The 27,971-nt window shown below is 41.1% G+C and overlaps 1 protein-coding gene across 2 annotated transcripts in view; it reads right to left on the bottom strand.

Moving 5' to 3' along the window:
- nbas (NBAS subunit of NRZ tethering complex) overlaps positions 1–27,971 on the bottom strand; it is a 242,479-nt gene that overhangs the window by 36,842 nt on the left and 177,666 nt on the right. For both annotated transcript variants that reach the window (XM_041187860.1, XM_041187859.1), the window contains exons 44-48: positions 21,540–21,874; positions 15,500–15,718; positions 13,361–13,563; positions 3,679–3,768; positions 3,382–3,577 (exon numbers count right to left, since the gene is read on the bottom strand). In XM_041187860.1, the coding sequence (XP_041043794.1) occupies positions 3,382–3,577; positions 3,679–3,768; positions 13,361–13,563; positions 15,500–15,718; positions 21,540–21,874 (1,043 nt within the window). The remainder of the gene's footprint in view (positions 1–3,381; positions 3,578–3,678; positions 3,769–13,360; positions 13,564–15,499; positions 15,719–21,539; positions 21,875–27,971) is intronic.

A 27,971-nucleotide genomic window follows, 5' to 3' on the forward strand; every position in this document is an offset into this window, starting at 1 on the left:
TATTCCTGTCGACGCTTGATAATTGAGAAAATGGCCAAGCATGTGATGTTGCTGTCAAATCAGCAAGTCAGCTGGCCGTGCAAAAATATGCACCTGCCCATCTCCATTCTCAACACCATATTTTGGTGAAAATTCGGCCCACAGCATTATTCTTTACAAGTAAAAGAATAATGATGCTGGATGAGTTTCCTAAACTTTACATTAAAATGACTAAAAGGAAAATTTGAACAATTCTGAATAAATATTACATTTGTGTACAATGTTTTAGCTATAGCATTTTATAATGATTTTGAATTTAAAATATCAAGGTAAGATGGGCAGGAACGCAGCATGTAAATGCATGATACATTCAGTAAGGTAAAGACAAAATCTGGTCTTGTAGTTGTCTACACCTTTAATTCTTGAACTTTTCTCAATGGGGAAAAGATTAGGTTAACGGGAGAAGCTCTGGCGAAATAGGATGACGTAAACTTGAGTCAACCCTTCGGTTTAAATACACCACCTAGCAGCCGGATTGACAATGGCACTGCCAAGAAACTGCGAGGAGGTCAGCTGTAAGTGATTCATAAAGAACAAAGGAAAGGCTGTAGTTAAGAATAGGGCTTACACCGAGGCTGTCATCTGGATTCGGAAGTCAGATGTCTGGACCTTGGGTGCCATTATTTCAGACCTAATTTCAAAGGGTTCTGGCGTGTAAGTCTTTCACCGGCTTCATCCATTGGAAAAGATTCAGAAGTATGGTACTAAAGCTGAGGCATTATTTCATTCTCCCACTTTTTCAATTTCTGTTGTAGATGTTCTGATGCCACCTTCCGTACCAATACGTCAGAAACGTCTTCCTTTTTTCCTCAGCTGAGGATCTCCTTCCATCGTTACGCCTGTCCCATTTCTAGCATTTCTGCTCTCACTTCTCTTCCAGACTCAGAGTCGCCTGTCTTCACTTTCTACCCCTCCAGCCTCCACATACTGGTCCACTCCTCAAATCACCCCAACACCCACTGTCGGTCCCATGGTACCTTCTATGCAAGAGCAGGAGATACATAATGTACCCTTTTACCTTCACACCATCTAGAACCCCATACACTCCTTCCAGGTGAAACAGAAATTTATTGTACTTTCAATTCATTATAACTGTATTCACTGCTCACAATGCAGTCTCCTACAGTGGGGAGGCCAAACATAGATTGAATGATCATTTTCCAGAACACCTCCATTTAACCCACAAGTGTAATCCTGAGGTTTCAGTTGCTCCTACTATGTCTGTCTTCCACATTGGTCAAATGAAGCTCAAATGTAAACTGATGAACAACAGCTAACTTTCGATTAGGTACTATACAGCTTTCCACACTCTCACTGAGGTCAACAACCTCTGATCATATGCATTGCTGATTTTTTTGGACAGCAGCTGTTGGTAGTGATCCTTCTATTCCATTTTATACCTCGTCTAGACCCATCTTTTGTTTCTTTACTTGCCCTATTACCATTCCCTTTATGCCTTGCCCCATCATCCCTTTAGTCATTTATTCGCTCCTGCTTTTCACATTATCACAGAACTTCACTTTTGTCATTTCCTCTTAAAAAGTGTCACATCTTTAACTTTTTCCAGTTCTGACGAAAGGTCATCAACTTGAAGCATTAACTCTATTTCTCTCTTCACAGTTGTTGTCTAACTGATGAGCATTTCCAGCATTTTCTGTTTTTATTTCCAATTTCCAGCATCTGCAGCATTTTGCTTTTGTGAAAGAATGGATGAAGATAGGATTTTGAATTACATTTCCAGCTTCCAAGCAGTATGCTGATTTTCAATTGCACTCTAAGGGCCGTCAACCACCACCCTATTGAATGCAACGCAGGGTACAGGCCTGTTGGTCTGAAAAATTTCTGTCCATAATTTGAATTTTACTAATGATGCACTTGTACATGCACAAGGAATCTAATTACAATTAAAATAGCATTTAGGCTAAAAAATTATTGCAGTGCCTTAAGCGGCCTGTATCTATGGCCATTGAAATTTGATCATTAATTTATGTAGCAGAGTCTGAGTTAAGCTTGTACTGTACAACTGAAGTTTCGGTAATTAGCATAAAGGCTACAGTAGAAGTCAGCTTTCAGGTGCTTTAAATAAACAACCCGTTTTCTGGATTCTAATTATGCATGCATCATGTAACTAGAAAATTACAGAACCAAAGGAACATAGCTAAGGGAATTCCAACAGCACATTTTCTCCCTCTAGTGGTTGAGGTAGGTCCCCAAGATCAACTGTCAAGTAAAGATTAAAAGTCTCCTGCAAATTGAATACCTTTAAATTATTAATTCTGTTAACTATTCATTACCATCTCAGCATGTGCGGTGCCTTATGATTCAAATGCTGTTTGCCTCAATGAAGTAGTTTAAATTTTACAAGAGCTTATCTCCCAGCACCACCATAATCCATAAAATTTATATTTTTAGTACCTAGAAATTAATTAAATATTAAACTCTTTAGCATCCACACAGCCTAAGAGGATTATATACTCTCACACAAATCTTTGTACTCCTTCACAAGAGCCTACCTAGGAAAACAGTAGACTCGGCATCTTAGTTGAAATATCATTTTCAGCACAAACTAGAAGGGCCGAATGGCCTGTTTTCTGTGCTGTAGTGTTCTATGGTTCTACCAAGTGAAAAATATACGAGACATCTTGTTGCAGGAGGTGACAAAGAGAGTGAATGAATGGGTGGACGAGGATAGGGAAGCAAGCGTGTGTGAGAGAGAGAGAGAAAACAAGAGTGTGCGCAAGAGAGTGAACAGAAGAGCGAGCAAAAGTAGGAGTGAGTTAAAATAGACGAGAGAGATCTGATAAACAAATAAATCCAGTTCACATCTATAAAAAAGTTGTAAGTTAATTATTATAGCATTTTGATTTTAAAAAAGTGCTTTATTTGAGCTTAATTTTGATTAAAAGTTACAAGGTAGAGCTCATACAATCTGTTAAATGCAATCCTGAGTTTCCCAGACAGTATTACGTGATTAACTTTTCTGCATCGGAGTAACATATGGTTTAGAACAGTTGATAAAGGTTTGTGTTTGGAAGTGAACAATTTAAATTTGCTGGTTTTGAAGCAGCGTTGAACTTGCTTTTAGTTTCAGGTTACAAAAAATCCTAGTCAGAATATCCCAATACTTATTTCCACATAGCCTATAAGAGGAACTATGAAGTTTGAAAAAAATATCCATTTTAACAGATATGCTGATTCACTTTGTTTATGTAACAAGATGCTATATAAGGATGATCAGTTCCAACTCCACAAACAGTTAGAATTTAGTATATTGTTAAAGTAATTTTACTAACACAATTACAACTTACAAAACAAGAAACACAACATAAAAATTAAAGCTACCTGTTTCTCTGGCCAGCACACATTCAGAACAGCTTGAGTTCTGAACAGCACAAGTAATTTGCTGTCCTCATCACTAAGGTCAAATGCCTGCTCAAGAACTTGCAGAACATAAATACGAGGCTTTACGGGCAAATCTGCATCACTGCAAAAAGGTCTCAGCCATGTCAAGAGATCATCTGAAGATACGAGGGTGCCCCTAAGTTACAAAGGAAAGTTTATTTTTTTTCCCCAATAGAAGATTAAAATAAAAGCATTTTGTGTGTGTTTTTGTATCTTTAAAGTAAAATGTGTACTTACCCATCCACAACACTGGAATGTACTGATTTGACAATACCTTCAAGAACTTTAAGTGGGTCCTTTTCCGATAGGACCTCTGTACTGGTATCACTGTTATAGAAACAAACAGGGAGTAAGCGAACAGAACCATATATTCCATTTATCATTGGGAATTTAGACTGATAAGATGTGGTCATGTAGTGGTTATGCTACTGTACTAATAATCCAGAGGTCTGAACTAGTAAACCAGCAAATATCAATTCAAATCCCACCAAGGTAGTCTGAGAATTTGAATTCAGTTGGAGAGAGATCTGGAAATAAAAGACTGTTATCTGGAAAAATAAATAGTGACCACGTAGTTAGTGAATTATTGTAAAAACCTAACTGGCCTACTGTCCTTTAGAGGAGAAAACCTGCCATCATTCTGGCCTATATGCAACTCCATCCCATAACTCTGAAATGGCTTTGTAAGCCACTCAGTTGTACAGGACAACTAGGGATGGACAACGAATGCCAGCCTTGCCGGTGATGGCCAAATCACAAGAATGGAAATAAAAATTATCCATTCAGGTTTGGTCCATACCAACTACTTTTTTTATCCCTAAGTCAGGGCTAACTTCAAACTAATACTTCGTACTGGCTGTCACGATAACATATGCAAATGTCATTCGCTCAAATCCATCAGCAGATCCTTATTCTCCCCAGGTTCACTAGTTTTCCAAAAATATTCCTTAGTCTAAATCCAGGCATCCACAGTAACATTTTGGGCAAATATTATTTGCTTGAATGCCTGTCAGACCTGTTGAATATGTAATGCACACCAATTATTTTCCTGCCAAGATCTAACCTGAATCAACTGATATAATTGTAGATATTCCTCTGCTGGCCAGACGGGGCTAAATAAATGAGCTTTCTCAATCTTATGCCAGTTCCAAATGGGTGAAAAGAACAGAATATAAAACGAGTGTGTGATAGGAGCAGGAATAAGCAACTCAGCCCTTTCAGCCTGCTCCGCCATTTAATGAGATCATGGCTAATCCGACTGTAACCTCCCGCCTATCCCTAATAATCTTTCGCCTCCTTCTTTATCAATAAGCTATCTAGCTGTGCCTTGAAAACATTCAAAGACTCTGCTTCCATTGCCTTTTGAGGGAGTTCCAAAAGGCACTCTATCCTCAGAGAAAAAATTTCTTCCCATCTCTGCCTTAAATGGGCGACCCCTTATTTTTAAACAGTGACCTCTAGTTCTAGATTCTCCCACAAGAGGAAACATCCTCTCCACATCAACCCTGTCAAGACCCCTCAGTATCTTATATGTTTCAATCTAGTCACCTCTTCTCTTCTAAACTCCAGCGGATACAAGCCTAACCTGCCCAATCTTTCCTCATAAGACAACTGCCCCATTCCTGGTATTAGTTTGGTAAGCCTCCTCTGAACTGCTTCTAATGCATTTACATTCTTCCTTAAATAAGGAGATCAACAATGTACATATTATGATGAAAGGAAAATACTGCCCACCCCAAAGTACCCCAGATGTGGTCTCACCAGCATCCTGTACAACTGAAACATAACCTCCCTGCTTTTATATTCAATTACCCTCACAATAAACAATAACATTCTATTAGCTCTCTTAATTACTTGCTGTACCTGCGTATCAGCCTTTTGTGATTCATGCACTAGAACACCTAGATTCATCTGAATCTCAGTGCTCAATTTAGATAATATGCTTATTTTTTATTCTTGCTGTCAAAATGGACAATAACACATTTTTCCACATCATACTCCATTAGCCAGATCTTTGCTCACTCGCTTAGTTTGTCTATGTCCCCTTTTAACATCCTTATGTTCTCTTCACTACTTTCTTTCCTTTCTATCTTTGTACTGTCAGCAAATTTAGCAACCATAGGTTCTGTCCCTTCATCCAAATCATTTATATAAATGGTAAAAAGTTGAGACCCCAGCACTGATCCCTGTGGCACACCATTTGTTACATCCCGCCAATCAGAAAAAGATCCATTTATGCTTACTCTATGTTTCCTGTTAGCTAGCCAATCTTCTATCCGTGCCAATGTGTTACCCCGTACCCCATGCACTTTTATTTTCCACAATAACCTTTGATGTGGCACCTTATCAAATGCCTTCTGGAAATCTAAGCAAAGTACATCCACCAGTGCCCCTTTATGCACAGCACATGTGACTCCTTCAAAGAACTCCAACAAATTGGTTAAAACTGATTTCTCTTTTACAAAAGTTTGACTCTGCCTGATTGTCTTGAATTTTTCTAAGTGCACTGCCATAACATTTTTAATAATAGCTTCCAACACTTTCCCTATGACAGATGTTAAGCTAACTGGCCTATGGTTTCCGGCTTTCTGTCTCCTTCCCTTTTTGAATAAAATAGTTATATTTGCTATTTTCCAATCTGATGGCACCTTCTCCGAATCCAGGGAATTTTGGAAAATTAAAACTAACATATCAACTATCGCCATTTCTTTTAACACCCTAGGATGAATTACGTCAGGACCCAGGGATTTGTCAGCTCGCAGCTCCAACAATTTGCTAAGTACCACTTCCCTGATGATTGTAATTTTCCTGAGTTCCTGCTCCTTTCCAATTCCTGATTTACAGCTATTTCTGGGATGTTATTTGTATCCTCTATAGTGAAGACCTATGCAAAATACCTGTTCAATTCATCTGCCATCTCTTTATTTTCCATTATTAATTCCCCAGACTCATTTTCTATTTGATCAACACTCACTTTGTTAACATTTTTCTTATTTAAGTATCTATAGAAACTCTTACTATCCTTGTTTAAGTTTCTAGCTAGCTTTCTCCCATACTCTCATTTTCCCCTCCATATTAATCTTTTTGTCATTCTTTGTTGTTCTTTATATTCTGTCCAATTTTCTGACCTACCATCCATCTTTGCACAATTATATGCTTTTGATGCAAAACTGATGCAAAGCTAGTGTGTTCAAAGTACACCTTTGCATTCCACAGATATGTACCACTGAATTGCGTTAAGTAGTCACAAATGCTCAGTTCACACAGTGCCAACTCCAACAAGCTACATTGCCTCTTAAACTAAATGCCTTTCTGAATCTTTATGAAGGGTCATGGGAGCAGAAATTACAGTAGCATTTTTGGTGGCATTGGTGATGAGCCTTTCTGCTCATCAATGGAAGCAAAACACCGTCTGCCGTGTTGCAAATGCACTTACTTTATACTGACAGGCAGGAGCTTTTGCTTAACAGCAAAAACATGAAATGAGATTAAAATTTAAGCTTTAATTTGAACAGTTTTTTTTAAAATTAACAACTCAAATAACAGATGTAGAATTCCATAATTTTTCCTTATTTCACTAAATAAGGTTACATCATTTCCAGCTTCCTCACTGTGAACTGGCTAATCTTACTATATTCCAAGAGCACTTTAAATTACTGACTAGGGTTGAACATTACTGCTCTGTAAGGTGGCCTAAGGTTACAGCTATACTATCAACCTCTAATAAAGCTCATGGTTAGATATCCAAAGACAGATATCTGAACTATTTGGCTATGTCTCTTCAGACCAGGTTGGCCATTTTCAACTGGTATAAGTATCAAATATAGTGAAAGGAATTGATAGAGTAGATTAGGAATGACTTCCCCTGTGGTAAAGGAACACAGAGTAAGGGAATATCATTCTAGAATCTGAGCTAAGCCAATTAAAACCAAATCCAGGAAATTCTTAATTCACACAAAAAAATTGTAAACTGCAGAATACAGTGCTCCAGAGGGTCATAGTTCAGAAATCAATTAAGATGGTTAAAAGAGAGAAAGGTGCTTACTTGGGAAGCTATAATTAAGGGATATTAACAAAAGGCAAAGATTAAAAATAAATACATCTTTAATGGACAACAAAAATGGTAGAAAGGGCTGATGCTGTACTCCTTTACCTTTCATAAGGTGCTGTGAAGGTAGTGGTTAACCGTGGATTCCATCACACGTACACTCAACTGCGCTTTCCCTTCTTGCAGATTGGCTCATATAGCAGGCATACCCATTATTGCTACCAAGCAGCCTCTCTTGGCAAATACACTGTCCAATACCTGTTGCTAATTACAATAGGAACAGCCACCTGGTGTCTTTTTCTTGATGGGCTACATCATGATGTCAATAAAAAAGCATCACAGTTCAGCTTAATTGAACGCAAGGAGACTGCAACTTAGTACTCCATGAGCTCTGATCCTAAACCAGTCAAATCCAGGAAATCATGGGTGCTTGGTTGATATAACAAAGGAAGACGAATGACTGTGGAACCATGGTGCCTTCATGAAAGGGAGGAAAGTTTCCTTCAAATGATGAGAAAGCCATATCTAAATTGGTCTGGCAGCATCGGCGGAGAAGAAAAGAGTTGAGGTTTCGAGTCCTCATGACCCTTCGACAGAACAGTCCGTTCTGTCGAAGGGTCATGAGGACTCGAAACGTCAACTCTTTTCTTCTCTGCCGATGCTGCCAGACTTGCTGAGTCTTTCCAGGTAATTCTGTTTTTGTTTTGGATTTCCAGCATCCGCAGTTTTTTTGTTTTTTTCATATCTAAACTGACCTTACTCTTTCGAGATGCAGTGTCAGTGGCTATACATGGCCCATCATTAAATGTGTGGAGTTGAAACTCACTTAGGAGAACTATTTAAGATATAAATTCTAACTATTCTAAAACAACAAGCTTAGAAAAGATCCAAAATGGTAAAAGTAACAAAGTATGATGTAGCACACCTTGGGCAAATGATTGACAGGTGGGAATTTAACCAAAGAAGGAACTAGTAGATGAATAAAAGGGTTTCAGGCTTAAGGTACATAAATTGGCAGATCATCACCACCTTCTCAAGGGAATTAGGGATAGGCAATAAATGCTGGCCCAGCCAGCGAAGCCCACATCCTGTAAATGAATTTAAAAAATGCTAGTGCAAGTACAAATATAAATCAAAAGCCTAATAAGATGCAGAGCTTCAGAATATAAAAGCAAAGAAGTATTACTCCCATATACAATCCACTACTGTAATTAGCAAATGCATAGGTGAAATTTTCATTAGGTTGCATTCAGTGTCATTAGTGTGTTACAGAAGAAATAAATCCTCAAAACAAAAAGTATTCACACTGATTTTTTTTTAAATTTGAGATTGTTAACTGTAGTGTAGGTAGATCTTTCTGCTCATGGAATTACAATGCTAAATCTTTACCTCTCATAGGAACAGCCACCTGGTGTCTTTTTTTTTGATGGGCTACATCATGATGTCAATAAAAAAGCATCGCAGTTCAGCTTAATTGAACACAAGGAGACTGCAACTTAGTACTCCATGAACTCTGATCCTAAACCAGTCAAATCCAGGAAACCAAGCTACTATAAAAGTAAAATACTGTGGATGCTGGAAATCTGAAACAAAAACAGAAAATGCTGGAAAAACTCTGAGTTTTTCCAGCATTTTCTGTTTTTGTTTCAAACCATGCTACTAACTGGTCAGGCAATGAATCCATTCAATCATGTGCATCGCTGAGGTCAGGTAGCCCTGGATTGGTTTCCAGGCTGACCTGAAGACAGGAAATTCAGTTGTAGTGGCCATTTGTGTTTTTAATATGACACACACCTCAGGCATACAGCTGACAACTGAGACTCTCACACTTAAGATTACATGGCAATAATGACTGCACTTTAAAGTAATTAACTGTGTGTAAAGTACTTTGGCTGAGGGTATGAACTATGAAGGCAGCAATAATAAGCATACTAAAGCACCGAATAATAAACCAATCACGTAATTTGAAGCCATGCCATATCAAAAAGAAAAACAAGAGTGGGATGGAGGAATATTTTTGTGGAGGTTGGACTTTTTTCAAGAAGGAATAAAACTAAAGTAGCTACTGTAATTCTAACTTTTGCTGTTCCATCAGGGTGACATTTTAAACATAGGAGTGTAAAGGAACCATAGCTGCATGTTCAACAGAATGTGAGCAGACTGATTTGAATTTAAAATTACTCAAATTAATTGTAAAGGTTTCATACAGCATTTAGTTCTGTATGTTATACCTTCATGCATGCTTTTATAACTTTATGACAATCCGGTAGATTTATGATCACCATTGCTTATATCAGCTTTTTATTCCAAATTTAATGAATTGTTTGAATTTAAATTCTCCAGCTGCTGAGATGGAATTTGGGCTCACTGACAGGCACTTGCTGCAACTAGAGGACACTACAAAAAAAAGAGGAACTGGAGGTCATAACACTTTGCAAAGAAACAGATATGGTAGGGATTACTGAGACATGGCTCAGGGAAATCATGGCTGGGAATCAAACACTGAAGGATATAACACATGTGAAAAAGATGAGAGAGAGGAAATGGGGAGGTAGAGTAGCTTTACTTATCAAAGTTAGCAAAATGGCAACGTAGAAAAAAAGCAACAGCCATCAATAAAACATAAATAGAATTCAGCATCCGCAGTTTTTTGCTTTTATATAAATAGAATCCAAATAGTCGTTTGGTAGTATAGAACTTGAGTATTGCTGGAAAAAAAAACGCACGTTGAAGTTTTTCATCTTGCACCCATCAGGACACTTTGCAAGAATGCCAATATAAGGAGAAAACAACAATTCATACTGTATGAGAGAGTGTTGATTGGTTGGCAAGTGGACTCTGATTGGTAGAGGCAGTGCCATGGAGAATGCACCAGGATCCACTTGCCAACAAATCAGCACTCTATTCTCATACAGCATAAATGTGTTTTCCCTTTATCTTGGTATTCTTGAAGTGTCCTGATGAGTACAAGACAAAAAGCTTCAGCATGTCTCTTTTTTCAGCAATAAATTGAATCCCAGTGCATGAAGAAAAATAGATAAAAATGATCAATCACACAATCACTCTAAAGACCACCTAATAGTCGAAGGGAGTTGAGGAAGAAATCACAAACAAATTAGGGATATGAATTAAAAAATAGACTAATCGTAGGGGGTTTCAACTAACTAATTTGATTAATTGAAACCTTTGCAATCTCTAGTTTGGTTCTTTTTTTAAATCTCTTCTCTTTGTTTGCGTCTTGTTTTCAGTGGACCAGAGGCATGCAAACACATTGAAAGGGGATGGAGGAAAATGGGGATATTCCTGGCCAAATTGATGGATGACTAACATGCACAAGATGCTTGGTACTTGTGTGGATGAGAACATGGACTGCAGAGTGGATGAGTAATTGGCGGGGTGGGGAGGGGCGGGTGGGGTGGGGGTGGGGGGGGCGGTGGGTGGGGTGGTGCATAGAAAAATATTAGAATGATAGGAGACAGTATAGTCAGCAGCTAGATTTTGTTTTCTGTAGCTGTGACCGGGAGCCCTGAAGGCTGCATTGCCTGCTTGGTGCCAGGGTTAAGGGCACTTCCTCATGGCTGAAGACAAACTTGTACTGGGAGGGGAAGGGATCCAGTTGCCACGGTCCACATAGGAAACAATGACACAGCAGACCATAATTCCTTGTACTGCCTGAGAGATTTTGAAGAGTTAGGGTCCAAATTAAAACACAGAACCACAAAGGTGATAATCTCTGGATCATTACCTCAATGACCTACCTACCAATTGGCTGAGATCAAGCAAATTAGAGAATTATACGTGTGACTCAAAGACTGATGCGCAAAGCAGGAGCTTCGATTCATGGGGCACTGGCACCAGTACCGGCACCAGGAAAGAGGGCACTGTTTCACTGGGGTGGGGTCCACTTAAACCGGACTGGGACCTATGCTCTGGTGGGCTTTAAACTAACTGGTGCAGTGTTAGATGCAAGTGAGTGGAGAATAAGAAATCTAAAGGGAAAAGTCAAGGCAATAGAGCAGTGTAGTGATGTGGGTAATGAAAAGCAGAATGGAACAGGAAGGGACAGAGAGTTTAAGGATAATAGTGCATCAATGTGAAAGGCCCATGCAGGGAACAGTTGTAAAAAAAAATTAAAGGCTCTTTATCTAAATGTGTGAAGTATCCACAATAAAATAGATGATCTAGTGGCACAAATAGAGATAAGTGGTTTAATCACCATTATAGAGCCATGGTTAGAAGGTGACCAAGGCTGGGAAATAAATATTCCAGGATACATAACATTTTGAAAGGCAGGTGGATGGAAAAGGTGGAGGGGCAGCCTTGGTAGTAAAGGATGACAAAAGGACATTAGCGAGAAAGGATCTTGGCTTGGAAGATCAGGAAATACAATCAGTAAGAGTAGAGATTAGGAGTAGCAAGCGTCAGAAAACACTGATTGGATTACTTTACAGGCCCCCTAACAGTAGTTATAACATTGGGCAGAGCATTAAACAAGAAATTACTGGAGCATGTAACAAAGCCGAATTAATATTGTGGGTGACTTTAGTCTCCACATAGACTGCACCAACCAAATTGCCAATGTTAGTCTGGAAGATGAGTTTGTAGAACGCATTTGTGACAGTTTCCTGGAGCAACATGTTGTGGAACTAGCTAGGGACAAAGCTACTCTAGATTTAGTGTTTTGCAATGAGTCTGGGTTAATTTCATAGTAATTTCATAGTAAAAGAGCCTCTGGTAAATAGCAAACACAATAGAATTGAATTCCATATTAAGTTTAAAAGTGAATTTCCCAATCGCAAACAAGAAAACTAAACTTAAGCAAAGTCAATTACAAAGTTATGAGGGGAAAACAGGTCCCTGTGTATGAATGTATGTCAATTCTAGCAAGTGTAAATGAGTCATGTTACAAGCTTGACTGATTACCTTAAATTGGTGACCTAATAGAAGTCTTTAAAATTATGAAAGGTTTTGACAGAAAAGACAGAAGAGTGTGTTTCCACTTGTGAGAAGAGTAAAACTAGAGGCCGTCAACATAAAGATAGTCACCAAGAAATCAAATAGGGAATTTGTGAGAAACTTCCTTACCATAGAGGTAAGAATAGGTGAGAATGTGGAACTCACTACAACAGGGAGTAGTTGAGATGAATAGTATAGATGCAAAATGAAGCTAGATAAGCATTTGATGGAGAAGGGGGTTACACTGACAGCGTTAGAAGAGGAAGGGTGGGAAGAGGTTTGAGTGGAAAACAGATGTGTTGAACCAAATGGCCAGTTTCTGTGATGCATATTTATATAAGTCTATGTAATGATTACTGCAAACTCAAAACAATTGGAAATAGTTTATGCTCCCAGTAGATCTCCCTTCAGATTTAAAGGTAAAGTAAGCATGCAATCGGAAATAGGTATTCAGAGATTTAATCATCAAGTCAGTTTTTGCTTAAAGCTTTTTGCGTTAATTTAAATGCAAATAGGTGAAAGTAACAGCAAATTCTGACAGCAAAGATGAACCTACAGTGTTCTGGTTTTAACTTAGAACTGCCTGCAGTAGCTCCAGTCATAGAACATTATCATGGAAGAAATGAAAATGCTCAAAAGAATTTAACAAAGCAAGGGAGAGAAAGATCAACAACACTAAATGGCACAATTCAGATTACAAAGAAGTTACACAAAATCACGATTTTAAAAATGATGATACTCCTGTAATCCTATCTTATTCAGATACAAATTATTATTCAGTACAACATCATTAAAGACTACAATAATAGTTCTGGGCCGGTAAATAAAGATAGCAAAATAGCCCATGTAAAGAAATATTAATTGATTTGAGTTAATTAATTCAGAACATCATAATGTATGTGATCGGAATCCTACCTTAGTACATTTATTACTCTCTGTACAGCATCTTGTACGACAGCCTTAGGAGATATGTCTTGAGATTCTACAGCAACTAGCAGCATCTGCTGCATCATATCAAGAGGCTGTCCATCTAGAACCATAGTAACCACCAGGTTTTGCAGTTTACTGCTCTCCGATCTCGAAAGATCATATAGTTGATAGTATTTTTGGAATAGGCCCTGAAAAAAGAAAGTCATATTTTTTACCTAAATGAGCTTTAAAAATATAATAGTTCTGTTATAAGGCTTTCTCCCAAAACATCGACATATCTCCTCAGAAGCTGATGGACCAGCTGTATATTTCCAACATTTTCTTTCTTTCTTCAGCTTTCAACATTTTTTCTGTTTATATTACCTTGAAAGGCAGAAGCTTCCACAAAAATTACTATATTACTGCACTGCAAATTTTGAAGTAAAGAAAAATTTTAAATTTTAAAAATTAAAGAACTTACATTTATATAGCATCTTTCACAACCTCAGGATGTCTGAAAGTGATTCATAGTGAATTAAGTACCTTTGAAGTGTAATTACCTGTTATAACGTACAGAAATTCTGCAGCAAATATATGCATAGCAAACTTTCAAAAAACATCAATGAAGTACAATACCAATCAGTTTTTGGTGCTTTGATGTTAAATGTTGGCCAGGAAACACCCACATTCACAAGAGAACTCCCACATTCATCAAAAAGTGGCATGGACTCTTTTTCATCCAATGAGAAAGCATGAGAAGTCTCAGTGGGGGCTGGCAGGATGTTGACTTAGTTAGACAGGACTCATCTTTTTGAACGACTGCATCTGTGATAATGCACTGCACTGCAGTCCTGAACTGTTAATCTGAATTAAATCTTTGGAATAGAGCTTGAATCCATGGTCTTCTGACTCAGTGGCCAGAGTGCTACCTTTGAGCGAAGTTGCTGTGGATTTTGAATGCAGAAGTTTACCCAGTTGTTTTAACAGGGCTGTGCTAAAAAAAAGGAGCTAGGCACCAGAATAGGAAGAGTAATCCAATAAAATAAATACATTACAGGTTCCTCTCATCCCTGACCTAATCAAGTTCTGTCTAGATCAACTGGCAGGTAGATTTGCTACACAAACCTCTGGATTTATCAAGCAATTACCACCATTAGGAGTGAAGAGTGGCAGTGTGTGTGCAAAGGCACTGGTTTCCATTTGATTTTTCATTTGATCACATAACAAGAGAAAGAAATAAACAATGTGGCACCAAACCAATGATGGGAGGGTGGGAACACACATTAGTTTTCTTAATAAGTCCTATTTCAATGAAACTTGTCAAAGCATGACCTGGGCAACTACACTGAAACAAAAGAGACCAGTTTTAATATTGAGCACAGGTTACAGTTATCAGGGAGAGGATAATTTTGTTTTCCTTATTCTTTTGTGGGATGTGAGCATTGCTCATTGCCCTCAAAATGAATGCCTTGCTAGGCCAATGCAGAGGGCAGTTAAGAGTCAACCACACTACTGTGGGTCTGGCAGGGCAAGGACATTAATGTCCTGTGGGTAAGGACATTAATGAACCAGGTGGGTCTTTACAACAATGATAATTGCCATTACTGAGACTAGCTTTATGTTCCAGATTTTTAAAATTGAATTTAAGTTCCACCAGCTGCTGTTTGGTGGGATTTGAACCCATGTCTCCAGAGCATTGGTCTGGATCTCTGGGTTACGCGCTAATGACATTACTACTACGCCGTCACCTCCTCTAGATGCAATGTTGACGTAACCACAGGTTCACTTTAAATAGTAAGGATATTTAAGAATACGAGACTTTAAACTAGCTTGATGAAGTAAGATTATAACTAAGGGGAAATGGTTTGGTATGGAATTGAGGAAAATTATAGATGGGATTTGGCTGAAGGCACTTTACATTCCTCAGGTCTATACATTGTTAGTAAAGTGACTGACCTTTATCATACCTGACTCTAAACATGATCTTCACAGATATGAAAATCATTTGACTGCCAAGCACAACTAGCCTTCACTTTACGTACACAAAGCAATGATTAAAGAGTTTGTCTTGTGGATGTCATATAATCACTTTTTATGGAGGATGAACATTGTGCAGTTGGTTGTGAAGGACAAGATTAGCTTTACCTGGTTGCTGGCCTTTAGGGAGCGTACAAAGCTGTGGTTGAGTGTTTCTAGATGAGCGAATGATTGCTGTAGATGAGTCAAAGTCTCTTCATAGCTGACTTGGGAATTTGAAGCAGGTGGGATGCTGCCTTCTAAAGTCTTTTTCTTTTGCTTCTCACTGGTTTGTTTGATTGCTTTCATCGCTCTTTTAGTAATCTCCAACCTAGCTTGAACATTCAGCTGAAAAGAAACAGACAGACTCCGTTTCATGGATGTGTAGAGAATCAAAAACAGGAGAGGGAGGAAACATATTCATACAAGAGAATGTTGCCTACATAAGCAAGTGGTGCACAGAAGTTCTCTCTCTTTGTCTCTCAACCCATACAGTGCTAAAAATGTGTACATCATTCAAGAAGGAAAAAAGAAACACAAGAAGAAAATTATACATTAAAAATTAGTGCCAAATCTCCCTGCTTTTCCTTTGGCTTTTAGAGTTCACAATAAGAACAGGGGGATGAAATGGACATTTGAACTAAACATAAAATACTGTATAAGTTCATTTCAATGTTTCAGTATATTTCTGCAGACTGGATTATTCAATTTAACTGCACTTGTTTGCTACTAATACACTATCAATTTAATGCAGAATTTCCAGTGGTATTACTCTTTATCCAGTAATAAAGTTATTCGACATAGCTCTAACATCAGAGGATATATTACAACTTTACTTTTGGATGTATACCAATACCACTCTAAATGGTATGAAATCAGCATTCCACATTCTCAAAAACTGAGACCCCAATTCTGCATTGTGTCTCCTTTAATGTAACAGCTGGAGCTGACTCAATGTCTCAGTCAACCAAAGGACAATATCTCAATCACAACAAGAACCTAAAAGAGAACCTTCCTTAACAAGTAACCATTATCAGCTATTATCTTTTTGTGCAAAATTTTCAAAGGAATGATGCCCATTTTAAAGCAATGTGAAATAAGTCCCACTCTGCAGCTAATGCTACAGCAACAATATATATTTCACTTTCTTCCTTCACGATGCCTTGGATCATTTTTCATACCACAGTCATCAATTTCTTTAGATCTGTGCCTGGGAGGAAAGAGGCAGGGAGTCTTAATAAGTTCAGTAAGAAAGTAAATATAAAGGACTTCCATAAAATCACAGTACATCTATTTCTACAAACAAGTCATGATGATAATAATATCACTAGTTTAGTCTATTAAGTGACCATTCGCTAGACTTGTTTGCACACCTGTTGTAATGTTAAAAGATTTAAACAATTATCATGATGAATTTATTGTCATTATCATTAATAATTTAGTCTAGATCTCCTGAATAAAACTCATAACAGAAGTGATCAGAAACCGCTTTTTTAAGATATGTATTTCACATAAATGTCAACTCCTTTTGTTAAGTGCTGAGCTGCACAACAAAGACATGAAATAAGCCTTTATTATTTTGAATTATGGCAATTTCTGGTTCTTTTCTTGTCCTCGTCAGTGGTGATCACAACGCTAAGAAGCTGACCAAAAGCGTTCCTGTGTCAAAAGCTTGACAAGCTGAAAGTATATCATTGAAGCGAGTATCCCATTTTTGGTACAGACTTCATCTATTGGAAACATCCTTGCTACTGAAGCTGCTCTGTATAAGATGGCGCACATACTTGGTAACAAAAGCTAATGACACAAGTGCAACATTCAGTGTTAGTGCACAGTCAAACCTTCTGTGATTTAAGCATGTTGAGGTGATGTTCAGCCCAACAATTCTAAAACTGTATTTCCAGCCATTACAGGCAGACTGAATGGTCCATTCTCCTGCAGCCAAACCCATGATGGCAGTCCTGACCTCAATAACAGAGATGGAAGCTATTTACTTTTGCTATCACTGTCATAAGTGTAAAGTCAGTCTGTTCTTCTCTAGAGGAATTTTGGTGCGTGCATGCACTCGAATGTTCATTAGTTACAAATGGAAGAGATAATAAAAGATGTTCATATTTTTCAAATATTGTGTGGATAAAATTGGTCAACGACAGTAGAGCAAACAGGCCAACAGTGAATTGTTGGCCTATTTTAGACCAGGCCCCATTTTCATTCAAGTCAATTTCATCATCTATTTTTCAAAACAATGATAAGACCAGTGACATTATGAAAGGAGAAAGTTAAAAAATATTCTTTGACTATGGTATCATAGAGGGTCAACCAATAATGCAACTACACCTTTCAAAACGCAGTCTGGCAACATTTGTGAAACTCCTATCATCCTTAATAAACTGATGTTATTTTAAGCTTGCCAATGCTCACTTGTACATTACAATAATTCTTCTAAATGTAGAAAAATATTCTTTAGAATGTTTAAGAAATGCTAAGAACCTTCAGTATAAATATTTGGTACACATAAGGGTGTTGAGAACCTTTTAATATTCAACATAATGTCGGGTCAGAGTTAAGCTGAGTTTAAATTCCAAAAGACTCTCTCTCAAGTTCTTAACATTTTTAAACTGTGAGGAAGTGTTGTATAGGGTTGATTTGCTATGGACAACACCTGCTGTACCTAAATTCATTATCTGCCAGATCATCCATGTGAATAAGATGCTGATGTACACAGTCTTATAGTTGAAATGCTGAATGTGATTAGATGGCAATAGCTTCAGGCTTTATGCAATGGCTACGTGTCGAAATATTTCTGTTTGCATGGTGCAACTCTGAAAAGACATCACTAAATAATTCGGTCATTAGATTTTGCACAGGATCTTTCCAGGGGCATCATTCTGTTATTTAATGTAATTTTACAGCCTCTGCAACTGTTCTTAAATTTTGTTGACAGTCATGTAATCTTCATTAGTTTGGTCAGCCTTTAAAAGTTCTGTTATAGTAGCATGCTCTATTCATCAAAAACAATGTACACTGGAGACTCACTATAACAATCATTACAGTATACAATCAGGTGTTACAAAAACCAAGTGCGAGATGGTTACTGAGAACTGCTGATATTGTGATCCCTCTACAACTATAATAATTACATAATTAATTTTATTGTCCTCTTGCCTTTCACTGAGTGAACTCATGCACCTGTCAGTAAAGTGATAATTAAGTAATTAGAGAGCGATTCAGCACTCTGATCATTCTAGGAAAAGATGAAGCTGCTATTCATAGGTTGAACTTGGTTTTGCGCATCTGACTGTACTTACATCAGAACAAAATTTTGCAAGTCATCATTTTAACATTATATGGTGCAATTAAACAATTGTGCGTGCACCTTCAGTGCTTTACATGCACTGAGGTCACACTCCAAGTATAGGCTGAACACTATATTTGCAATGCTACCACTGGGAATTGTTCAGTGTTTGGCTGTAGATGGAAAATAAAGTACTGAAACTGAACCCAAAGGACTGAGTCACAGATATAATTTTCTTCAAATTACATGCAACATTACAAAAAAGAAATGTGTTGTGAGAAATCTTATCACCTAAGCACAACCAGGTGCAAGGAATAATTACCCGGACTTTGAGGTTGCAATGACAGCAAAACCATTAGTGGAAATCCCAAAGTTACTGTCAGTGATTCTACGGCCTGGATTTGTGCCACTGAGATACGTAGCTTGAGTTGGGAAATTTCCCGGGCTTATCACACCCATCTCAGTAAAATGGCCCCTGAATGACACACTCTTCACTCCTAGGGGTGACAGGATAGTCAGCCCACTATACCCGGAGCAGATAAAAGGCGGCTGAAGGGTTGGCCGAATGCTGAGGCCGGCTGGTTAAAAGGTCCGCCTTGGTTCTATGGGACTTTGTCCCAGCTGTTTGGTTACATTTTAGGCCCTCTAGATCTTACCCCTCCACCCCAATTACACCTCCACTGTCTTCCCATGCAACCTCCATGCCCCCATGCCAACTTATGCCCTATCCACCCTCATGGCCCCCATGCCAACTTAATGACATCCCACCAACCACCCTTAGACTTTATACCCTTCATGCCAACCCAGACAGCAACCACCATGGAAAGGCCTCAGAACCCACGCTGAGATGAAATAAAATGGAAGTTCTAAAAGTGTAATATAGCCTTCACTATATTAAAAAAAACTCCCTTTCATGAAAGCCCATTTAAACTTTTAAACCTCAAGTGATTACTCTCTTATAAAAGCAAACAAACTTCTGTTCCTAACCCCACATTAAAAACATCTAATCCTTTAATAGCCTCAATGAGCTGTCAATCACAATGCGACTCAGAAACCCCTGCTGAGATAAATTCAAGTTTCTGGAAATCATCCAAGCATTCATAAGGAGCCCTTAGGGAAATGTGAACAAGCAGCTATTCAAACTGCTAGAACAGAGTTTCTTCAACTCTCCATGACATGGGTTGTCTGATTTTTTTTTCACTTTTGAAGGGTTTGGAATTTAAATAATTTCACATCATGACAGTTACACAGACCTTATCCACACTTTAAGTCTACTCCACAAAATTGCAACTCCCACACTGTGGGTTAAGGGCCTTGCAACAGCCAAAATGGGGTTGGTTTGAAATCAGCACTAAATTCAATTTCGAGTTCTCCTCCTATGTGAATCACGTCCTGCCCCCTTTCTCTACTAGCAAAAATTGGATCTATCAGAGATGGGGATGGGATTTTAGGATCTGTGTCCAGCCTGCCATTTTGGAAGCAGTGCATAGTCTCCATGACTTCGTGAAAATCTACACCTACGTTTCCCCACAGTTGCTGTTGAAGTCCCCCCAGACTGCAATCAAATATAAATCACTGAACAGATGAGAACTTGCCCCTCTATGCTATTAGTCTTGCTGTAGAAACTCTCAAAAAAATTACAACTTGTTGAATACAGTGTAACTGGGTTTTAAAGTATGTTAAGTTCATAATTACTCTTTAACAGCCTCACTATGCCTGAAAAACTATTGTTTGTGGAATGTCAAATTTCTCCATTAAAAAAAACACATTTTTAAAATTAAGTTTGTCAAATACGATTTCCTTTTCTCAAAACCATGTTGACTCTGCCTGATTGTATTATGATTTTCCAAATGTCCCGCTACTACCTCAATAATCAAGGATTCCAGCATTTTCCCAATGACAGACATTAGGCTAACTGGCCTATAGTTTCCTGCTTTCTGTCTCCTTCCTTTCCTGAACAGGAATCCCATCAGCATGTTTTCTGCAATTTTACCGGAAAGGGCACATTTTGAGTATTATGTACAATCTGGGTACCCATCCTAGGAAGGAAACCAGAACCATGGAAAAGAATAATGAAAATTTACTAGAAAGACATTAATAAGAACAAATCATGGTTAAGAAAAATGGTGCGATAAAATGGAACTTTACATGAGTAAAGAGGTCAAGGGGAATTACAGAAAGAGATTTCAAAATTATGTAAAGGTTTCTAGAGTGAAAACAGTAAATGGTTGTTTCCACTATTTGGTAAATTGGTTACAAGAGGGCACAGACTCCAGATTTCACTTTAAAAATGCTGGCAAAATTACTGCACTCAGACAGCTCTTTGGACACAAGATGTTTTGCTACAAATGGCTGTTGAAGAGACTCACATTATTTTAAAAAGAAATAAAGGGGGAACACGAAAACAAAGAAGAAGAAAAAATGGGATGTAAATAAACCCCTCTTGTAGAATAGCTAATAGCAGATGGACCAAATAGGCTGCCTCTGTACTGTAATTTCAGATTCAACGAAGTTTACATATGAACTCAATCAGCATTTTGTAAAATGACATGGCAACACAACAAAACAAATGAGTTTGTGGGAAAATGTGGTTTGTATCGCTATCAGACTGTGTATACCTTCACTCTGTACACAAGTCCAAAACTTAAATCCAAAACAAAAACAGAATTACCTGGAAAAACTCAGCAGGTCTGGCAGCATCGGTGGAGAAGAAAAGAGTTGACGCTCCGCCGATGCTGCCAGACTTGCTGAGTTTTTCCAGGTAATTCTGTTTTTGTTTTGGATTTCCAGCATCCGCAGTTTTTTTGTTTTTATCCAAAACTTAAATGTAGATTCAAAGTAACATTGCCTCCTAAAATAAATAATTTCCATTACCTTGTTCACTGAATTAGCAGAGAAGGTGATGTTATCTATTAATCCAATTATATCTTCAGGGAAAAGCCTGTCAAAATATTTTGCACATGTATCGTAGGCATGCAGCCATTCAGCTATTTCCTGTGGTGGTTTTTTAATAAGCTGGGGATCTCCAGTCCAGAAAAGCTTATGAAGCCATGTAGCATAGATGAGGCTTGGTGAAAGCATGATGCTATCTTTCCCAGGAATTTTAGGTGCCAGTTTGGAAACTGATAAGACATTATGGCTGGTAAGAACTGGCTCCAAAGATTCCAAAGGATCAGAGTCTCCATCTGTCAGCTTCTTATAATTAAGGTCTAATACAGAAAACAGAAAATATAGTCAGTCGACAAAGGAAACAAAAATTAGAAACAAATCATCTGCAACATCTCATTTTGAAATAAGAGATTATTTGCATTGTGACCCCACTAACAACTAACAATAATTAAAATTGTTATGATCCCTGTACAGACTGATAACTTTTAGCAAGATATTTGAAGTCCAAGTGGCTGACTCAAAGGTCACACAACAAGATTTCAAGTTGGAATACTTTTACTGTAATAAACAAACTTAAAGCAATTATATCTAAACACTATTCATTAGGCAATTTATGCTCTGGGGCAGAATTTTCAGGTCGTTGGGTGGACACGGTGGACAGGCCCGGGATTGGCCAGGAAACCGCCCAATGCCTGCGATCGGCCCCCCACTGCAATTTCATGCTGGCTGTCCAATTAACGGCTAGCCAGCATGAAAGGCACACTGGAAGGTTCAGCGCTGCTGGAGTTTAGGGGGGTGGTGGAAGAGGGTGAGCATTGAAATCAGCGTGGGGGAGCGAGCACTGAAAGTTAAAGAATTTAAAATCATCAAATAAAGATTTTAAAATGCAGCAAAAAATGTCCACACTTCGGACTCAGTCACCTAAACATATGGGGCAGAATTTTCCCGTTGGCTTGCAGGGGCGGGCCCCTCACGCCGATGTGTAAAATGATGCACAGTGACATCAGGCGAGCGTCTCGATGTCACCACATGCCATCGCGATATTTTGTTGGGCGGGCGGGCGGGCGTGCGTTGATATCCGATGCGTGCCTGCCATTAATTAACAGGCCACTTAAGGCGTCAATTGACATCGATTTTTCAGCACCTGTGCGATCTTTGAGTTGGCGCAAGGGCGCAACGGGCAGAACACATTTCTATAAAGCTCATCCACGGCCGTGATGAGGGCTCAGCAGGGTCACGAGTGTGCTCTGTCAAATATTGATTTTTCAAAGTTACTGATACTTGCCTGTGTGATCTGCAATACTTCAAAACGCACACCAGCTGCTTGGTCTGGACTCTCAACCTTCAGGTCAGCACTCGACAGTGACGAATCTTTTTTGGGCCTGCAGGTTTCAGGAAGCCTTCCTATAGCTTGGGAATGGGAGCTGAACTCTCCAGTGGAGGCACCTCCTCCGAGGAGGAAGGGAGGGCTAGAAGGGGGAGGAGGCCAGGAGTGCACATTCAGCCTCCAGGGGAGCAACCTTTGGGAGGGCAGGCGCAGGCACAACGTGTGCGGGGCCAAGAGGTAGTCCAAAGCGGAAGGGACGGCAGAAAGTGCTACTATCCTGCTGCAAGCTATCCTACAGGCGGTGAAGCAGTGCTGAAGGAGGCTCTATCTCTCAAGGGAGACAGTTACCCATATCTGTCAGATGACTGGGCCTGAGATCTCCACAAACTGTGTGGGTAGACACCCCATGCCAGTGGCTCTAAAAGGTCATAGCTGCCCTCAACTTCTACGCCTCTGGCTCCTTCCAGGGCCCAGTGGGTGATCTTTGCAGTGGCTCCCATTCAGCTGCCCACATTTGTGTCGAGCAAATTACAGACGCTCTGTTCAGGTGTGCATTGAATTTCAATCACTACTGTTGGGACCAAGCAAGCCAGGCACAGCGAGCCAGAAGCTTTGCAGCGATTGCTGGTTTCCCTCACATCCAGAGTGCAATAGACTGTACACATGTGGCCAACAAGGCGCCAGCAGGTGAATCCGGTGCCTTTGTCAACAGGAAGGGCTTCCACTCCATGAACGTGCAGATAGTGTGTGACCACAGGATGCAGATTCTACAAGTCTGTGCAAGGTACCCAGGCAGCTCCCACGACACCTACATCCTCAGACACTCCCAGGTACTGGGGTTCTTCAGTGCTCCAGCCCGGCTGGATGGGTGGCTGCTGGCTGACAAGGGCTATCCCCTCAAGTGGCTCATGATGCCTCTCCACCATCCAGGAATAGAAGCTGAGCAATGGTATAATAGGAGCCACATCTCCACAAGGGCTGTGGTGGAGAGAGACATCGATCTTCTCAAAGTGCGCTTCTAATGCTCAGGGGGTGCACTCCAGTACCCCCCAAATCGTGTGTCGGTGATAGTGGTTGCATGCTGCACTCTCCACAATCTTGCGCTGGTAAGGGGTGATGCTGTGGATGGTGATGGTGAAGCTGTAGATGCAGTGGCTGCAGCTGCACACGATGAGTCCAGCAGTGAGTCCAAGGATGAGGACACACAAGGAAATGCTGACCCGGGCATACTCCAGGGAGGCAGGGACACACGGGAGGCTTTAATCCAACGAACCTTCAGCTAAAACACCACAGATGGTCCTCCAGGACAAGGCTGGGCTGCAGGCTCATTATTCGATACCTGAGTGCAAAATCTGCCTGGATAAGAACATTAGCTAAGGGCCTTGTTTATAAAGTTGAATGTCCCACAAATCACTCATAACATTATTGGTAACCTTTCACCTGCAGAAGAAAAGAGGCACCCTCAGCCATGGTGACATGTCTGAATTTAATATTACAACAAAAGGAACTGAAGGAAATAAAATGACAAAGGTGTTAAACATCACACCAATTCATAAAGACCTAATTGCCGGCCAACGCAAAGCAGCAGTGATAAGCCCGTGGTGTGCCTAAGGTGCCTTATGTTTATGTCTTGGTGCTGCCCCCTTGCTGGGAGTAGCATCTGAGACAGCCTGCTCACTCTGCTGTCCTGTTAGCCTCGATGACCTCGGCGGCCATCCTCTGGCCCGTGGAGCCTGTGCTGGCCCCGCCTGGGAGGGATCTGCCAGGTCCACAGCTGGCATCTCCCCAGTCGTCGCAGCCTCATTGGATGCAACGGTCACCGGCAGAGGGGCAGAGGAGCTGCTGCCCTCATCCGGAGCGCCCTGAAAGGAGCCCACAGAGACGCCAAGCAGCTGCTGCGCCGTGAGGTCGCTTCGGACCTCCCTGCTCACTGCAGATGAATGGGCACCGAGCTGGGAAACTTGTTGCCCAGACCATATCTCACACTGGCACTGACCAGCTGAGGTCCATGCCAATGTGAGGGCTTGCTGGTCTGAGCACATCCCCAGGAAGCCCTGATTGGTCTCGTGGAGGAACCTCTCCATGGAAGTTGCCACTCTCTCCATGGAGGGCGCATGGTGCTTGGCCATGAGGCTCACTGCATCAGCAATGGTCAGCGTAGGCTCCTCCTCCAAGTCAAGCATAGCCTCACGTATCTCCACCAGGTGTTCCTGCACACCCGGCAACATTTCCTCCATTTATTGCGTCGCTGAGACTCCAGAGATACATCATCAGCCACTGGCTGAGCAGGTGCCTGGTCCCCTGCAGTCCTCTGGCAGCTGGTGCCATGGGCACACACTGTCTCTGCCAGCTCCTCCAGTGACTGTGAAGTGCCCTCACCGCTGTGCCCCAGGACATTAGCCGATGTACTAAATCCCACGGAGGTACTAGTATCTGAGCTGGTTCCTGCCTGGCAGAGGTGGTGTGACGCTGGTGAGTCCGTGACTTCAGGACCCTCAGGTGTGAGAGGGGGCCCCTGCTGCTCCTCCTCCCGGCCCTGCTCCGCTGATGCTGAAAGGAAGAACAAGGACGTTTGATTAGTTAACATGGAGACAATGTCAATGTGCGTCCCTGTCCCCCGGATCATTATGCTCTCATCCTTCCATAAGCAATGGTCAAGCCATGTTGCAAACTTCAATCATTAAACATTCAACAATGCCATGGCTGCTGGGAGAACAATGGTGACCGCACTGGGCAAACATACCTGCCTTGGCAGCCCAGCCTCACTGACACCGGTGGACCTGGGTGCATGGCACCTCTCCAGATCTAAAGCCTCCTGTTCGAAGTGGCTGAGAATCGCCAACTGGGCCGGCCCTCCGCCAGCCCTCACCCGCTTGGTGGCATTATGTGCATTCGTCTCCTGAAAAGGAGAAAAGAGCATAGATTAGTGCCATTTGTACCTGGATTCTCTTTACATTCTGACCAACCCAACCAGAGTGGGACACTGCAAGGCTCGAGTGCCTCCTCACCCTGCTGCTGCCGAACTCTCACACAAAGATGCTAGGCCTGTCCCCAAACCCCTCCCCCTTGGGCAAATGCTGCCTACATCACATTTGGCACCACATGGTCTAACCTTCCATGGCAAGGAAGTGCAAGCACGTGGAGCACAGAGGGCAGCAGATCAATCAGTGCCACGCCACCTTGAAGATCCCCTCCCAGCATGTGAACCCCAACTTTGACATGTCCTGGAGTTCCAGCACTGCATCAAGATGCATCTCCTCCAGGTTGCCCCCAAAACAGTCATGTGGGTCTCAGTGTACCACATGCTGCAGGTGCAGAACTCACCTCATCACCACCCTCTCAGGGTGACCTCGGCATGGGCAACATCTGTTGGCCCACCCAGCGAAGGACACATGCTGTCAATGATTCAATGTAGTCACTGCACTCAGACTTGGGGGGTGGGTGGCCAGGGGGGAAAGCCTACCTGCTGGGTTAAGTGACCAATGCCAACTTGGTACTCACCCTCCCTGAGTGCAACAGGTCACTGAAGCGCTTGTGACACTGGATCCAGGTCCGTTGCACCACGTTGTGGAGCTCATGATCTCTGCTGCCTTCTCCCAGGTATGTTTGGTCATGTTGGAGGGGCCTCCTCCTCCCATCCTGGGGTAAGAGGACCCCCGGCCGTGCTGCCACCTCCTCAAGGAGGGCAACAACGCAATCATCCAAAATGCGAGGGCCACAATGCCCCCCTGCCCTACCCTCCTGCCTGGCTTGCTCACCAGCGGTGCTCTGGGGAGCCCTTCCACTGGCCGTGATTCACAGCCTTTGAAAGGCTGCAGCAACTTTTTAAAAACAGGCCCTGCAGGTCCCCATTGGACCCGGCAGTCATGGCAGTCCCACCGCCGCCCGCCCGCTCCCACTGCTCTCAGGAGCCGCGATTCACGCTGGGCGGGCCTTAATTGGCGATTGGGTCCACACCCGCCTGCGCCTGCTCCCGCACAGCCCGCCCGACAGGCAGAAAATTCTGCCCAAACAATTTTTAAAAAAAAAATTAATGTCAGAAACCTCATCCTGCCCTTGGATGAGGTTTCCTCAAAAATACAAAGGCTGCCTGGCCAATTTGCCTGCCCGCTAACTGTAAGGTTGGACAGGCAGTGAAAAATTGCCATCAATTGTTACTTTAATGGCCTTAATAGATCTCTTAATTGTCAGCAGGTGTGCTGCCAACTCTCTTGCGCTCCTGCTGACTGAAATATCGCGCGATTGCGCGATGATGTCGGGACGCTCGCAGGGCGCCATCGCTTGCTATTTTACTCCCGATCAGTTTGGGCGCGCGCCCGCAGAACATAAAATTCTGCCCTAGATTTCAGAAACGATCCCCCAATTTAACTTTTAAATGACAGAAAATCTCCCTCCACTGTTATTGTTTACTCTGTCCCTTAAGTGGACACTTCAGTCTCCAGGAACCAGTTGTCAAAGGCTTGCTTTGTCCTTTTCCAGTCAAGTGACTCCTAATCCCCGAGCTGACTCTCAGGGTGGAATCCTGTTGCAAATTTGGCGGGCTCATCTGGCAGCTGGCAAGCCAGTGAGAGGTCCGCGTTACCTCTTTTCAGGAAGACCCGCTGAACCACAAGACAACCAGGTGGCGGCAAGGCCACCGACGGGCCTTCCCCTGAACCAAGACCCAGGGCACGGAGGTCTCGCCAAATTCCAGGTACGGTTTCAAAGTATGTTAAAAAGACATTTCTTCCACATCTGTTTATTAGGTGCCATTAAAGTTTCATTTTGCAATGACTCATATTGTTTTGTTTGTTTCAATCTATTTAAAATAACATGCAAGCATTAAATTAAAGTATCCTGAAATGTATTTCTTCATTTTTCAGACACAACGCTAAATATGTGGCTGCGCTGGGAGGAACGGGAAGGAAAGAAGGTAGGTAACATGAAAAACTAGTGGGGGAGAAGGAACTAAAATGTGGGTTAAAACATGCTGCAGAAATAAAGGTGGAAGGTCACATGATATCTGAATGTTTTATGTAATAAAGATTATTCATTTTTCACCTTATTAACACCTAGTGAATTTGAAATGCACAAAGAACTCTACGACCGGC

Source organism: Carcharodon carcharias, chromosome 5, assembly GCF_017639515.1.
Source record: "Carcharodon carcharias isolate sCarCar2 chromosome 5, sCarCar2.pri, whole genome shotgun sequence".
NCBI classification, from domain to species: Eukaryota; Metazoa; Chordata; class Chondrichthyes; order Lamniformes; family Lamnidae; genus Carcharodon; species Carcharodon carcharias.